This window comes from Triturus cristatus, chromosome 3_2 (assembly GCF_964204655.1).
Source record: "Triturus cristatus chromosome 3_2, aTriCri1.1, whole genome shotgun sequence".
NCBI classification, from domain to species: Eukaryota; Metazoa; Chordata; class Amphibia; order Caudata; family Salamandridae; genus Triturus; species Triturus cristatus.
The window spans coordinates 455,199,044-455,216,096 of record NC_140584.1 but is presented as its reverse complement, the minus strand read 5'-3'; the positions used below and the strand labels follow the sequence as shown (position 1 = coordinate 455,216,096).

The 17,053-nt window shown below is 45.5% G+C and overlaps 1 protein-coding gene across 1 annotated transcript in view; it reads left to right on the top strand.

Annotated features, from left to right (window-relative positions):
- LOC146857530 (uncharacterized) overlaps positions 1–17,053 on the top strand; it is a 700,718-nt gene that overhangs the window by 495,591 nt on the left and 188,074 nt on the right. Inside the window, exon 6 of the mRNA XM_085648074.1 lies at positions 2,318–2,683. Within this exon, the coding sequence (XP_085504200.1) occupies positions 2,318–2,683 (366 nt within the window). The remainder of the gene's footprint in view (positions 1–2,317; positions 2,684–17,053) is intronic.

The following is a 17,053-nucleotide window of genomic DNA, read 5'->3' as shown; positions in this document are numbered from 1 at the left end:
AACGCTCTACAACCAGGATTTAAGGTACTCTTGTTCAGCTGGTCTAACTTGGTCCATCTATCTGGCCCATGTCCATCGTGGTTGGTCTGAACTTGGGGCTTTATTCTAGTCCGGCGCTGCTACCAGAGATACCCACAGTTAGGGCCTCATGTAGGTAAATTACATTTACCACTTCATAAATACCGAATCATACCGAATCGGTATTTATGAAGTGGTAAATGCAATGTAGGTAAAAAGTCGGTAAATATTACCGAATCGGAAATCGGTAATTACCGAATCGGTATTTACCGATTCGGTAATGAGGCATACCTTCCCATTGATTTCTCAATGGGATGGTATGCCTCATTACCGAATCGGTAAATACCGATTCGGTAATGGGGGGGGAGCACATTCAAGGGTGGCAGGGTGTCACATTGACACCCTGTTGCACCCCTGATTCCTGCATGTGTGCACATGTGGCACACATACATGCCCTGAGGGCATGTATGTCTGCCACATTGCACACTTAAACGTGCACAAAAATGCTTTTTTTCACCTATTCGTCATTTACCACCAACCTTTAGTTGGTGGTAAATAACGAATCCCCACACCCACGACACACTCCCCCTACATCTCATTTCATGATTCGGTATTTACCGAATCGGTAAAATTACCGATTCGGTAATTTTACCGATTCGGTAAATACCGAATCATGAAATGAGCCCCCTACATCTCAAAAGCCCAAATACCGGTCGGTAACGGTATATTTACCGAAAATCGGCTGTTACCGACCGGTATTGGGCTTCCTACATGAGGCCCTTAGTGTCTAAAAGCACAAAGCCCCATTTTCCACTTACATCTTTAAAATTGCATATCGCCGTTTCTACTGATTATTTGAGACCCAAATGACAAAAATCCAGAGTAAAATTTGATAAAATTGGTGTGGAGTTATTCTTGTGTTTCGTTTTACACATCGCCTCTAACGGTAATAAAGTGAACATTATTTATACAGCACTTCAAAGTGAAGCCTGACTGATTGTGTCAAGCTACCAGAGGGTTATGCATAGCTGAATTAGGGGGTTGCTTGTGTCTCACCATGGGAGAGATTGTGGTTCCTGCTCGAGTAGGGTTTCACTCCCCTCAACCAGTAACCCAATTTCCAACACATTTTTAAATGAGAAAAATACATCAGCTGCAGCCGACATTTAATTTTAATTTTTTACATCTAATTGACACTCCAATCACTGTCATTCATGATAGGTTCAGCTTGTGAGGGGGGCATCACGGATAATGTTGTGGAAAACTGAATCCTTTACCTGTCAGCCCTCCATGGAGAGCCAGTGGAGGTGGTCAGGCCAGAAAAAGTTGGCCACACCTAAATGCGAGGGGCATGACGGTGACTCTGCTACCGCAGCCTAGAGCCTTACCTCCTAGAAGACAAATGGTGATAGGAGTACAGCACAGGTTGCTCCCGGTACTCCAAAACTCTACAGATGCTGGTCCTATCAGCATCCCACATCAAACCCCAAAAGCTGGTTGACAGCAAGATAAGTCAGTCAAAAAATATGTTACATAGGAAAGGAAGTACAATATCATACAAAGCAATGCAAAGTTACGCAAAAAGTGTCACTTTGCACCGCTGCAAAGTTTTGATAAATCTGCTCTGAAGTGCTCTCTGTATGTTATTTGGTTTAAATAAAAAACTGAACCAATCATTCACCCATATACTTCTCATGACCACACACTGCATTTTTCTCCTACACTAACCCTTCTCCCATACTGCTCCATTCACTGCCATTGCCCCTCATGCTGCCCTTGCCCAAACTCATAGTGCACTTGCTTCTTCATTCATCGAGCCATCGATCCATGCACTAAACTTCTAAGTACAGCTGTCGACCTATGGAGTCTGGATGAATTTGAGAATGGACCAACGGTTATATGGGTGAGAGCCTTCCCCCCATACACCAGGCACTCACCCAAAAGCATGAGTTATCAATGGAGAGGCTCATTCACTTATAAGGTAGACCGGTTGACTTTGTATCAAACAAATGTACACTACATTCACTGTCACTGATGTGAGGTGCGAAGCATATGGTGGGTTGCAGTGTCTCAGGAACTGCACTACAGAGACAACGCAGAATAAGATACATTAATGAATTGAGTTTGCTATGCAACTGTGCTGTCATTAAAACAATTTGACCCGAAGGCATTAATTCTCTTTTTCCTCCATTTTGAAAATTGAAGCATTTTAGAAGCAAAGGCTACGCCTCCTTAAGTTAATATCAGTTTTTTTTATATAAAAAAAGATTAATATCAAATGTTTGAATTCCTTTATCAGGGTCTCCGAATGTGGCTGAAATAATGGAGCCTCCAAGAATTATTCACCAAGAAAGTATTACTCTGACCTGTCCAATTAATGGATTTAAACAAAGTCCATTTCAAATCACATGGATTAAAAAGAAAGAAAGTAAAGAAGAAGAAGTAGTTAAATATGACTCGAGCAAAGATGTGGTCAACTATTTATCTGGGAAGTATTCACATACTAAAAGCGAAACCACTTTCACCGATGGAACCTTTAGCATCCTGAGTGCATTGAGCTTTGCACCGTCAATAACAGCAGACAATGAAGCTGTGTTCCTTTGTAGGATCCTTCATTATGCAACAAAGGCGGAAGCTGAGAAGACGCTCACGCTTTGTGTGAAAGGTACATTATTTGTAAATCACATTCATTGTCTTTCTTATTTGGAAGTGTTTCATGAGCTGTGACATTCATCACATAAATGTAGTAAAGTGTGTTCAGAAGGCAAACATCAGTTGTAATTTTCCTTAAATACTCATGCACTTCTACACTTGTAGATTCTGCCATGCGTACACATGTATCACAGTTCTATGCTAGACATGCCCTCAAGTGCCAAGAAGAACCACAGGTATCCCAGAGCCAGCACTGTATCACAGCTGTGCATCATCATTTGCTGGGTGCAAATCATATGCCAGGAAATACTAACTTTATGTAAGGGCCACACTTCTACCAGGGTCGTGCATCCAGGTACTGATGCTCAGCTAGCCCCGGCTATCTATCAGACCTCTAGGGCATCTGCTTGTCAAACAATTCAAACTGTGCATGCATGATGAACGGGCGTGGCAGCATGTACGTGAAACCTTTTTCCCTCTGTCACTTAGGATCTGGAACTCAGTGACTTTGCAACGCTGCATGGACGGCATTTCAGTCATAGACTTCCAGACCTCAGGAGTGAAAGGGAAAACATTGAGTTGAGTTCAGCAGAAAACTCATGTGTATGAGATGTTGACTGCACTGCCCAGTATTCAGTGGCATCGCCATGCAGTCCAGCAAGTGCTGCCTCGGCGTCCTGCAACTGGTGTTTTATTGCAGCTGCTGCAGCTGTCGTGATTGGCAAATATTGTAACCACTGGAGCAAGCACAGCCAGAACATTCTAATTGAGTTGTGCTGGCTTGCCTAAGTGTTGAAGAATGGTTTAGATTGACGGGATGATGTGGTTGTTATTAACCGAGATTCACAAGGGAAGTGGTATACACGTGCTTGCTGTGGCCCAGTGCCTCTTGGGTAGATGGGTGCTGCTGACGATTTTCACATTAATCTATTTCTCAAGTGTTTTACATAAAGTTGATGTATTGTTGTGCAATGCCAGGATCAATGAAAGCAGGATTGCTTAAAGTCATCCCTCTGTCACTTTGCTCCAAAGAAATTAATTATGTGTGATGGTTACCATCGTATAAATGGAAGAAACTGGGACAAAGACCCATCCTTGCTAGCCCCATATCACTACTTTACTTTCTTTGTGAGCACCCCCTATTTTATCATTTAAATTGTTTGGAAGAACAATTCCCAGTTTTATTAAATAAGCTATGACCATAACCCTTCTCTTTTCTATGTGAATGATACAAATGCATGTCACCACACAATGACAGACCCCCAGAGGACCTTAGTCCCCTTGCCAGACCTTGCTTTCCAGAAGGTCCTGAGCAGAAATCATAGGATTGTGGACCTGGAGTACAAAGGGGAAGGCGCTCGAGATGGTGCAAGCTAATGCTCATCTTGGGCTCTCTGTTGATGACAGCCTCCACGACTGTCCTTTCATGAGATCTAAATGGCGAATGAATGCTGAGCTTATACAGATTGGTTTCCTAAATCCAAGAGCACTAGAGGGTGCGTTGTGGAATCAAGCTATAGATTTGTTATTTTTTACACCAGAGTTTATTCTAAAGTGGGAGTTGGGGATGCGATTAGCTTAACAGAAGTTCATGTCCACCACGGTAAAACAAAACCAATACGAAGCCATTCAGGGCATGTGGAATATCAAAGTGCAGCTTCTGGGCTCTTCTACTACGCTAATCACTGGAGTGTCGAAGATTGTAATACACACTAATGGGTAGCCTCACCCAATGCATTTGTTCGACACCGTCAGACATTCGCATTTTTTATCACTGTATTCAGTTATAAAGACAATAAATTCACCAAAATGTACTTCACTCCTGTGGAGAGAACAAAACATGAGAGTGGGGATCGCTCCAGTAAACCGGGCTAGTAAACCTGTTCTTGTTTGCACAAATGCATGCAGACATATAACTGTGCAGCAGCAGTCTATGCTGTAAGCGTGGTGAGGCTGGCCGGGGCAGGGGGGACGTCGACAGATAATGGAATAGGATTTATTTATTTCCCCTATTCCGTTTACCTGCACGGACCGCCAGTGTAACTGTGAGGAAGCCAGGAGACAAGAACCTGGGGCACTTTTTGTCCTGATGAAAGCCCAGCACCCTAAGTCGTCATTTTTCAATGGCTGAAACATGTCAAAAATTGAGTAAGGTAAGAGGGCCATTATTCCCTATTTTTACCCAGTTACTTAGATGTTAACTATACCAGGCCAACCAATAATAAAGGGAATACCTGGGTTACTTTACATATTTTTTTCTGAAGACCCCCGAATAGTACAAAATATCAAAAGTGCTCCCTGGAATATGATCAAGCCCATCCTGGTTTTAAGGGAGCAGGATGAGACCAGATGGTGAAGCATGCCACTACTAGAGTGGGTGAGGGTCTAACAAAAGAAACAATTTTGTTTCTAGCGTGGACGGCAAAACATTGCAAATGTTTGACAGCGTCAGGCTAATGCATTGGGTGAGGATTATGACTACACAGGAAGAATGTATTCTTCCCCGAGAGAAAAGCCTCCTCCCCTATCTATTGGGAGGCCCTTATGTTGCCTCCTCTTGTCACAGCTGCAGGGGCATTATACACAGAGTAAAAAGAACAAGCTTTGGCATAGCCAATAGGTCTCGCCTTTGGGACCTTATAAGTGTTTAGCCATGCAACAGTTGATGTTATTGCACCAAGGATATTGTGCTGCATAACTAAATACTTATAAGGTTGCAAAGGCGAGACCTATGGGCTATGCCAATGCTTGTTCAAGTACATCTGTTGTCATGAGGTACCAGGCCCTCGCATATTCTTCTAGTAATTCTAAAGCGTGTGCCGTGAAGCATGCTGACCATGAGAGGCGGGCAAGCCAGCAAATAAATAGGGAGCGCCAGGCTGGCCTAACGAACCGGGACATAGAAAGAAGTCTTGTACAAATAACACAACTATCTTTTGTTGATATTTTGAAGTGTTTCTATGTAGTGCAATCGATTCCATTACTGCACTGGGTGACGTACTGAAAACTCTTCATTTATACACCTGAACTTACAAAGAGTCTGTAAAAAACACCGCACTTTCACGATGCCCTGATGATGTTGCCATGAGTAAGCCAAAGACTTTTCAGTGGGTGAATAATGTAGGCAATTTTATTCATAAATGTGGAGCGACATTATGATCCTCTAAGCCATATAGGGGCAGTGCTGTTCTTTTGTAGAGTTCATTCTCTGCACCGTAGTACTTCTAGATGCTCTCGAAATTGTTAAGAAATATGATGCACAACGAAGAAAAACTGATTTGCTCAGAGTGGGGCAAGTTAGGGGTCTGCTGCGAGTTGCAGGTGCACGGGTCCTGAATTCACCAAGTCCAGGCGGTAATTCCACCCCTGTACAATCACAAGTTTAGGGGCCCAGTTTGGGGAATAACCCCACACTCCAGGATTGCAGGCTACTTTTCATGTGACTGTCATCACTGCCGTGCACCTTTCTGCAAAAGGTAGATGGGAGCGGGGTAGCAAAGCACGCTGGGAGGGTGCGTGAGGGCGGACGGCTGAGTGCGTGTGTCATGTCCCCGCGTGATGGAGGAAGGGGTCGTGTGAAAGGTGCCCTTACCGGGTGTGGAAATGCATCTGGCAACATTGTAGCAGGAATTATAGCAATGAGAAGTCCATGCCGGATGGAATCGGCGCCTCCGATGGATGGGGGAGGGTCTGAGCCCAGATGTCCCTGGCACACAGCAGTTCATATACTGTACCGTCCCTCCCTCTCTCTAGTGTTATATAACAGAAGCTAGTCCTTGTGGTTAGCTGACCTACATTATCACACGGTATTCAATAACACAGATTTAAATAAACGCACCACAAGCTAAATCAATCTGACACCAAATACGAAGCATTACTCCCTAGGCAAACCAACCCACCTCATCTCAGCACCCAAAATAGGTTGTGTATGTGAATATGCACTGAGCAATCCAGTAAACGGCACGTCTGGTGTTACTTTCCATAATACAAACGTAAGTGTAAGGCAGAGCGCTCTATTTATATGTTAATAGCAATGTCCTCCATGACTCAGTAAGGGAAAGAGTGAGGTCGGAGGTCCCCGGATGCAACTTGCCAGCAAGTTAAGAGTTGCACATTTGTGAAACGCAGCTGCAGTTCTTAGGTTCACTTTTACTCACTTTTTTAAAAATTCAGTCACAGTTCCAGTGGGAGAAGTTCAAGGAGAAACACGAATTTCGGGCTTGTCCGTTGACATTACTTTTAACAAGATGCTGCACTTCTTTTTCTCTTCAAAGTTGCATTAGAAAGGGGAGGGGGAGTCTGCCCTGGGACCTTGGCTTGGCTCTATAATGACATTGCAGTTCCACGGAGCATGGGCCGAGCCAGACATGTAACCAGAGTCTCACTCGAGCCGTCATTGGCCCGCCCACAAAAATGTATCCTGGTTCATTTTTTTACAAAATGCTTTTGAAAGTATCACCGACAACACATAAACAAACACATTAAAAGCTTTATGACCAACAACACATAAAAAGACAACAGAACATGCAGGGTCAGAATAAATCACACGTAAGGGATGCATTGCCTCCAGCCCGCAAGTGGTCTGTGCGTGAGAGAGAGGGGGAGTTAAGAGGTCAGCCCGCGAGTGCCGCGCGCGCGCGCTTGGGTCAGCAGTCTGCTCATTTTCAAGCACTGCACTTGTGCTTGTGGAGCGCTGCTTCTCGCTCCCGCAAGGTGGATGCCGCCACAAGCACGAATGTGTGCTTGAAAATTAGCAGAGCGACGGCTAAAGGCCCTCCTATGCAGCGCATGCGCGCTGCGTAAGCAAGACCTAAAAAGGATTAGTTGCAGCCAAGCAGACTACACTGTCTGAGATACTAGGATTAGCTTTCAATGACTAAATAGCATCCATGATTTTATCTGCACCTCCTCTAATAAATTAAACCAACGTAATTCAAGCATTAGCACATGCTGAAAGCTGGGAAGAACTAGGTTGAAAATAACCAAGGTAAAACCTTTCTTCAAGGGGCAATCATGAGTGAAAACGTAAGAACAAATGCTGCACCCGTGGGTCTATAGTTAACAATGAGCCAGGAATCTTCTTGGAGGACAAACAATTCAGGAAGGATTGTTCTGTAATTGTATGGTAAAGCTCTAGAGACTGGTTAATTTTAATTATTAACACAGACAAACGCCTGTCCGACGCCATGTTGACCAAAATTAAACAAAATTGAGGACAACTTAAAGGCACAATCAAGACTGGGGTATAAAAAAAATATTGGATGAGGTAAACAAAGAGATTGTTGAGATTGTTGACCTTGCTCTGCATGAGAAATTCCTTGTCGCCTCAAATGTGCAAAAAATAAATAAATAAATAAATAAATCAAGAAGTTCTCATATGTTCCTGCAAAAGAAATGATTACAAACAATATGACACAGAATCACAAAAGGGCACTTATAGAGACCAGAGTTGGTCATCTGGTTCAGACTCATCAGAGCTATCACTAGCCCAACACTCTAAGAGTCCCTGAGGAATATGTGGTGGACGGATAAATAGAAGATTTTACAGCCAATACTTCCAAACACTGGCACCCTACCTAATGATGCTTTAGCCAGGACATTATGGCCCACTCCCATGATAATCTTATCCCCAAACTCTTTTTTAGGGAAGGGTGGAGGGGAAGGAAAGCAAGGCAGAAGAGGAGGGAAACAAGTCCATTGGGAAGAAACGGAACTGGAACAAGAAGGGGTATGAACCTGAAGCAAGACCAGAGAACCCCAGCCCAGAATAAGCAACCAGTAGCCCTGGTAGTAAGCCTAACCACAGAATCTTTGACGTCAGATGAGCTCCAAGTCCTGAATAATGGTTTGGGCTGTGTCCCAACTAACTGCAGGAACATGTCAATGCAAAGATGGGAATTAGTGGAATTCTTCTGCAATATTGGAGTAAAAGTCTTCTTTAAAAACACACCAGAGACTGCAACTGATCCTGGTTACACTGATTTGAGAAAGAAATACCTTTTTCAACTCTCCACAACTGAGCATCTCTGTGTGGATTTTGCCTATGAAGAGGCTGTGATAAAGGACATTGAAAACATTTACACAGTGCAATATCACAATCTGCCTCAAAAAGAAAGAAGGGCTGACTCCCTTGCTAAAAAGGCACTCCTTGTTTTAAAACAAGGGGACAAATGGGGAACTATGCATATGTGACGAATCAGCTGATGATTATAGAGAAGCATGCGTTGTCTGACTTTACTCAGAGACAACAAACTGCAAATTACTAAAAGCAGATCCTACTGAAACACTACAAAAATAAAGTACTATTTTGGAGGACGTGACCAACGATGAGGGCTGTATCAATAAGAAAGAAGCAGAGTTCCTAAGTACAGCAAAAGCCAAAATGCCTTACTTTTAAACACTACTAAACAGAGACCTCATCCACCTGGCTGGCCGATTGTTTCTGGGATGGACTTTATTCTAGAACCGCTCTCCTAGTTTTGTGTCTTTTACGTAGGACCTCATTTCCATAATAAGGGGTAGCAGGAACTAATCCACAAACGTTTACTGAACATAATTTCAGATGTGGATTTTGATATAACTTCAACATCCAAACATAACAAGAGATCTCAAGCATTATACACAATCATACCAGAAGAAAAACGCCTCCGAGTTATTGAAGACATCCTTTCAGAAAAAGAGTGACCATTAAAGCCCCGGTTGATTGGAATTAGCCCATTCGGCCTTATCTAGATACTTTTTCAAATTTGAAGACCCAATTTAACAACAACACAGACCGTCTATGAAAAATACATTTGCACCCAGTATAGCCTGTTTATATGTACATTGGTTTGAAGATCAGCACATAGGGAATAATAATACATTTGAACAGGAACTACGTCTTTGGCGCAGGTAGATTGATGATATCTTCATAATTTGGCATGGCACCCTTGAAGAATTGACTTGTTTCACGGACTGGATTCAAAAATCAATTTCTAAGAATCACCACGACTACTAGCAAGGACGAGATACCCATCCCCGATTTAACTATCAAAGCAGAACATAGTTTTGTGTAAAGTTACTTGGGGATGGAAGGAGCACCAGAAAAATATTCAGGAGATCAGATTAAGTCCGTAAATCTTCTTTATTCAAAAACATGTTAAATCCGGCACTCAGCCAACGTGTTTCTTTCCTATTAGAGAAGGAACTTCATTAGGGCTGAAATAATCACATAATAACACAAAGGGGGATATTCTCAAGAGCGTGTGATAATAATCGCCAACCTAGGCTTACGCAATTTTACATAACGCCGTCAATCGCGGTAAACTGACGCTGTGTTAACGGCGTATTCTCAACACGCCAGCAACAGGCGATAGTTCCCCAATAACGCAGCAAATGTCCATGTTAAAATTACCGGAACACCGATAAAAAAGGAAACCCGAACGTAAAAAAAGTTGCGATGAGCCCAACAGCGATAAAAATATCATCGATAAGCAGCGCCAGGCTTGCAAATCCCTTGTCAGGCGGGAAAATTCACCATAAAAGCTGCAAAAAAGAAAACGAACTGAAAAGTACCAGGGAGGAAGCTGGAGCAGCTACAAAGGCCAACCAGAACCCCACAAACCCCTTGAGGACCAGCCAGGGACCTCAGGGAAGGAGAAGGGCAAGGAGAAGAAGAAGAGGAACCCGCAATTCAGTCCGCAGGAAAACAAGATCCTGATTACGGAGATGATAGAACACTGCCAACAACTGTTCCTCACCTCAACTGTGTCATTGGCAACTAAATATGCAATATGGCAGTCCATCTTGGCCAAGGTGAATGCAGTCGGAGTGAAGTGCCAAGAAGCGCTGGAAGGATTTGAAGCGCAAAACCAAGCTGAAACTCGCTAACAACTGGAAAGCAGCAATGCAGACTGAAGGTGGTAGTCCAGCGCCACAGCAGGAGCTGGATGAGATGGGTGAAATGGTGTCCATAGTCATCAGTGGGGAGATGATGGCAGGAGTTGGGGACCGGACACTGCTCAACATGACCTGACCCAACAGCAACAGAGTGAGTAACGACCAGGGACTGGGGAGACGGTCAGAGATGGGCACAATGGCACACATGCACAATTAAGTATAGCACACAATGACTCTGGATCATGTCCCTGATCTCCTTGGCATACTGCAGCACACATAGAAACAGCAAGTAGGCCCTCGTCGACAATGTGCCCAGAGCGGGCCCTCCCCACACATCTCTAATCTCACAACAAACCAATGCACATGTGCTGAACCCAGCAAAGCTGAGGGTCCATGAGCCACACTGACAATGCAAGTGACACTGCAAGACGATTAGCATGGCTGCAGTCCAAACATCATGACATGGTGCACGCAACGACACTGAGGAGGCTGAGTGTGGACCACATCCGGAAAAGGAGCAGGTCACACTCAGACATATCCCCGTGCACAAACAACCCTGACGTCATCCCTCTTTCGTCCATGTTGCTCATGTTGTGGGACTTGAGTCACAGGGTGCATCTCTGCATCACGGTGGTTCATATTTGACTCCAAATGACACCCGAAATGTCATATTGGACCCCAAATGACACCCTGTTGTCTTATTTTGGACATCAATGACAGCCTTCATGTCATGTTTTAGTACACATGTGATATGCTGATGAGTGGGATTATGTACTACATTTGACACCCTGAAATGGCATTTCGAATACGTTAAACCCTAAACAGCCTCTCTGTACAGAGGTGACATACCCACCATCTTTTTGCTATTCGTGTGTCTGCACTTAATGTTGCACTTACATGTGTCAGAGTGATGTGTGAATGCAGAGGACTGACATGCACACAAGAAATGTGTATTGCAATGAATTTCTTTGCACATGCTGTTCATGGGGTCATTTTGTACTGTTCCATGATTGCTAAGGACAGTCACAATGTGACGTGCTCATGCGAAGAAATTGTTAATGATTATGTTCCTTCGGGCTATTCCTGCTGCAGGTGCAGTGGGGTGTTGGTCACCTGCCTCATCTTCCTCATCATCGTCCGGTGCATCTGGCACCTGGATCCATGGGCCATTGTTGCGTACACATATGTTGTGCAAAACATGCAATGATCATCTTGCACACTATTTCTGGGCTGTACAGGAGTCTTCCACCTGTAATGTCCAGGCACCTGAAACGTGACTTTAACATGCTAAATGTGCGCTCAACAAAGCCACATTGTACTGCCTTTGGGCCGGGGTGTTCAGGGCTCGGAGGGGTGTCATCATCCACGGGCAGAGTGAATATCCATGATCACCTGTGAGAAGTAAGTGAGATTAGTATTAATTGGTGTTTCTGTATACAGTGTTGGCAGACTGACAGGTTTTGTGGCGTGTGATTTGTTTGACTTTGGGATTCATGTTTGCGAAGTATTGCTTCTGGCAAATGTGAGGGATCAATGTGTATTACGTAGCCTCACAGCTGCTCCTCCCTCTCCCCGAGCCTATTTACTTGTGTGCGCTGCGCGGTTGCATCACTTGCACTCCTACAGCACACCATTGTCATGCCTGTCTGCGCATGTCCGCAAGCCTGACAACAACACTATAATGTGGGCCGTTGAAGGTGGGCGGCCACGTGTGTGTAGGCCTTTGTTAAGGATAGGTCGGACACAGATGTAGAGTTCAGGCCTGGCTGAACCCGCACTGCGATTGAGGCTAGGCCTTTGGCTTATGCTGCGGAAAGGAGGATACACACAACAGTTGGCATGTATGAGCCAAGACCCCGTGCGGTCTTGCGCTCTTTTATTCATCCATTCATTCGGGCGAGCCCGCCCTCTGGGTGCATGCTACATTGCAACATTTTCGATTAAGGGCCTGGTGGCGCCGACACTACAATAGAGACACATGCGATAGTTACTTTTGTGGCCAGCCCAGAACTGAACCATGCTCTGAGCCCAGAACTTAACTACGCCCTGAGCCCAGAACTGAACCACGCCCAGAGCCCCAGGCCATTTCTTCACACGCCTACGCGTGGTCCGCCGCTGCTGCGCTGCGATGTCATGCGCTTCGGAGTACATCTCCAGACGTTCCACCCAGGCTTTCCAGCGGCCTGCCTGGGACGGGGGTGGCCCCGTGACTGTGATAGGCTCCAGTGGCTTACAGAGGACATGCTGTTGGCTGCTGGAGACGGACTTGTGGGGTAGTCCCATGAGACGATGACTTGCGGTGCACTGTTAGTCCCACTGGAAGAGCTGAGCAGGTGTGCAGCCTGTGATGATGCCGTGGCCTGGAGGCTGGACGGTGACTTGTGGTGCACTGGGTTAGTCCAACCAGAAGAGCTAAGCAGGTGTGCAGCCTGCGATGATGCCGTGGCCTGGAGGCTGGACGGTGACTTGTGGTGCACTGAGTTAGGCCCACCTGAAGAGCTGAGCGGGTGTGCAGCGTACGATGATGCTGTAGGCCTGTTGGGCAGGACTGGAATGGATTTGTCTGAGACCTGCTGGACTATAATGTAGGACGAAGAGAGCAGTGAGCACACACAGAACTCCACGGTGCGGTGCTGCTGGGTGCGCTGGGGGCCTGGTGCGCGGAAGCCAGCGATCGGCTGAGGAGGCTGCCTAGCTCGTGGGCCTCAGGCTCGAAGAGTGCACCTGCACGTGTTGGGCCCTCTTGGAGACACGCCGGTGGCGGCAGCTGAGCAGTGAGGCCTGGGTGCGCAGGGGTGGGCAATCACCGCTGGGCACAGGACGAGTCTGGTGACCAGCGGGCTGGGGTGCAGCAGGCGCACAGGATTGCCCAGGAACCACCAGTCACGTGACAGGTTTAAGGGCGCCGCCCTGGCAGACATGCCCCTGCAGGCAATGATGAGATGTGCGCCGGGTGGCGTGTGACGTAGCCACCTCATCGCCGGTGCAGATTTGTCTGTTGAAGGTGGTCGGCCACGTGTGTGTAGGCCTATGGTCAGGATATGGTTGACACAGAGACACAAGCAGTATTTAATTTGGTGGCCATCCCGGAAGTGAACCATGCCCAGAGCCCCGGGCAATTTATTCACACTCTTACGCTGGACTGGCGTACGCCAGCCCAGCCCACTATGCTTACGCTTATTGGGGGGGCGGCATAGCTACATGTCCAAGGTCTTCCCCACTGCCTGTTGTAACATGGTTGCATCCACTGTCCACAACACTACAAACAACAGCAGTATATATCCACATGGACATGTCTGTGCTCTGCATGCTCAAGACTGTCTGACACATCACCGCCACCCTTGGCATTGTGTACATTCTTATTCATGGGTCACGTGCCTCCTTCGCACATTCTTGGTTCCCACCTCTCCCCACATTCTGGAATTGTCTGGCCCCAGTTACCACAGTTACTTGTGTTGTCATGTCTGGTAGGTGGACATGTTGTTTGTCATGTTGTATGTGATTTTGTTACGTGTGCATTACCACAGTTGTGAGTTGTATGATTGTGGAGTTGAGGTGTGTGGTGTGTTCTGTTGGTACTTACTGACGAGCAGTCCATTTCCATAGGTGCCATCCTGAAAGCGCTGGTAATGATGGACTGTCGGAAGATGTAGGAATCATGCACACTGCCTGGGAAGTTGGCGACGACATTGGTGAACAGTCCCGGGTGGTCCACTATTGCCTGCACATTGATTTTGTGTGCTTTCTGTTGCGTTAATTGTGTGCAGTGTAGGCAGGGGGCACAAGTAGGACATGTGTGCAGTCAATTGCCCCCAACACGTGCGGGAAGCCAGCTATGGCGTAGAAGCCTTGCTTGGTCTCCAGATGTTCCTACGCAGTGTGGGGGAAGTGAAGGTGCTGGGGTATTAAGCTGATGATGGCATCCAAGACAGGAGTGAGGAACTTTGATAAGGCTGGCTGTGAGACTTCTCCGACTGGTTGGAAGGTACCAGAGGCTAACAAGTGCAGCACAGCCAGCTGCTTGGTCTGCGGAGGGATGTTGGTTGTCCACTATGTTGGTACTGTGGGCAATTTGGGTCAGGATGTGGAGGATGGGCCTGTAGTGAGCAATTACATCCTCTGAGGCTGGTGGGTTTTCAGTAGGTCCGCTGTCTTGTTCAACGTTGCCTCCGTGGTAGTCTGGGGGGGGGTGATCCTGGGGGTGGGGGGGTCCTGGGGGTGGTGGCGGTGGGTGTTGTGGCCCTCTTGGGTCTCCTAGCTGCAAGATTAGTAGCTCCATGGCATCTGTTGGTCTTCAAATGTGGCCCTGGGCTGGGCTCCCTTTCTACTGCAGGTTTTCGTCCTACTTAAGACCAGAAAAAAGCAGGTCTTAAGTTCCTGCTGCTAACGTGCCTTATCGCATATTTTTGGTCTGCATCGCCGATCTGGCTGGTCATTGAGAATATAAGTGGTGTTAGTGTGAGTTTTTGGACAGGAACGCCTACTCTGCATATGATAAGCGTTAGTTGTCACTGTCAGCCTTGGCGATGTTTTTAGCGGCAGCTATCGCAGGTAAACTGACAATGTCGACTGTTAGTGCAGGCTTGTGAATAGGGCGATAAATCAATCACCACTTTCGTGGCAGAAAAGTGCCACTAAATCGGCGATGTCTAGTGTGATTTCTTTATTACAACTTAAGTTATGTGTCATCTCCATGTTGTTTCAAAGCGATATATATGAAAACAGTATGATGTTGTTTTTGCGCACTTTCCATGTATATTATTGCTTTTGTGACGTTTGTATTTTTGAGTTTGAGTTTACTTACTTTGGGTCCTTATGTGATTATTTCAGCCCTGATGAAGTTCCGTCTCTAATAGGAAAGAAACGCGTTGGCTGAGTGCCGGTTTTAACACGTTTTTGAATAAAGAAGATTAATGGACTTAATATGGTTTCCTGAATATTTTCCTGGTGCTCCTTCCATCCCCAAATATCTTTTTGTTAAAGTGGCACCCACTGACGATGGGTGCAGGGAGTAGAAGCACAGGACACTTATACAAGTAGCAACAGGGCTTGATGTGCTGAGCCTTTAAGCCTTGGTCAGCCGTTGTCTGCTTTCTTGGAGACATAGTTTTGTGTAAAGTTTGGTGTCCAGTAGGGACAAACCACCGAAGGGAGAGGTGTGGCGCAGCGGCCAGAGCATGACTCCGGAGCGCTGGCTCACGGTTTTGATTTCCGGCAGCAGCTCAGTTCAGCATCATGTGACTCTGGGCAATAGCTTCTTTAATCTCCCCATTGGCCCCCAGCGCCCTGAAAAACTTAAGGGGTGATATGTTCATGCTTTACAAAAAAGATTGAAGTTTATAAGAAAGATGCTGCAGTACTCACCAAGAAACTCCCAGAAGGTTAATCCAAAGGGCCAACAAAAGAGCAAGGAATAACCACAGGGAGACCTTCCTGATGAATAAAAACAATGAAGACTGAAAAGAACTCTGTGTGTGCATACACATAAATTTTTTTTTTTTACTTCATTAGAAACATTATCTAATAATTGGCGAATTCTAACATGCAATGAGTTGAATTTTGAGAAACACATGTTTTCCATTAAAGAGAATACCAGTCTAAGAAACCTGCTACTACACACAAGACCGAGGAAGAATGTCACCATCTCCCAGGATACCTTGTGGGGGCTCCCCAAGGTCAAAGGCAACGGTCCGTGTGGCCAATGCCCGATTTGTCCCTTTACAAAACACTCCACAACAATTGATCTCAATTTAATACACCATGGATTCAGAAAAACCATATAAATTGCAGTTCCAATAATGTTATCTATCTGATCGAATGGCTATGCAAACTAAGGTACGTAGGAACGACAGCACGCAAGATGAAGATAAGGATTGGAGAACACTGAAGCAACATCAGATGGCAGCTGTCTATTACGAGACTAACAAAACACTATTTGGAAAAATAATATGGGGATAAAGATCTTTGTTGGAAAATTATTGAAGGGATCACTTCCAGCAAAACCAAAACCCTGCTGGAGCGTACGCCATGCTGGGTGTATAGACTTTAAATTCCCCAGAATTGTCTTGTCATTCAGGCCCAATTTATTATCTAAATTCCCTTTGAAAATGGCCATACTGTCAGAAGAGACCTATTCATGAGTTTCAATATTCCTTCACCCATGTTGCGCCTTAAGAAAAGGCACACCTCACATACTATTGGTAATTGGTGGAGTATCTACAAGAGCTAATTCAAGGGGGTAGATTTCATCTCCGATAAACATTGCAGTTGGCTTAAAATGGACTTTTCAAAGACACTTCTCCAATAATTAAATCGTATTTTTAAAAAACGATATCTATCGGATTATTGTGCCTAAAATAAGAAACAGGGGTTGCCACCTTGGCCCAAAACTGTTTCTCTTCTCTATCCTTTCCTTGGAGCTCAACATTGCGTTCAATTTATGCATGAGAATTGTAAGTCATGTAGGTACAATAGACTTCCACCACTGTATGCGGGATTCCGACCA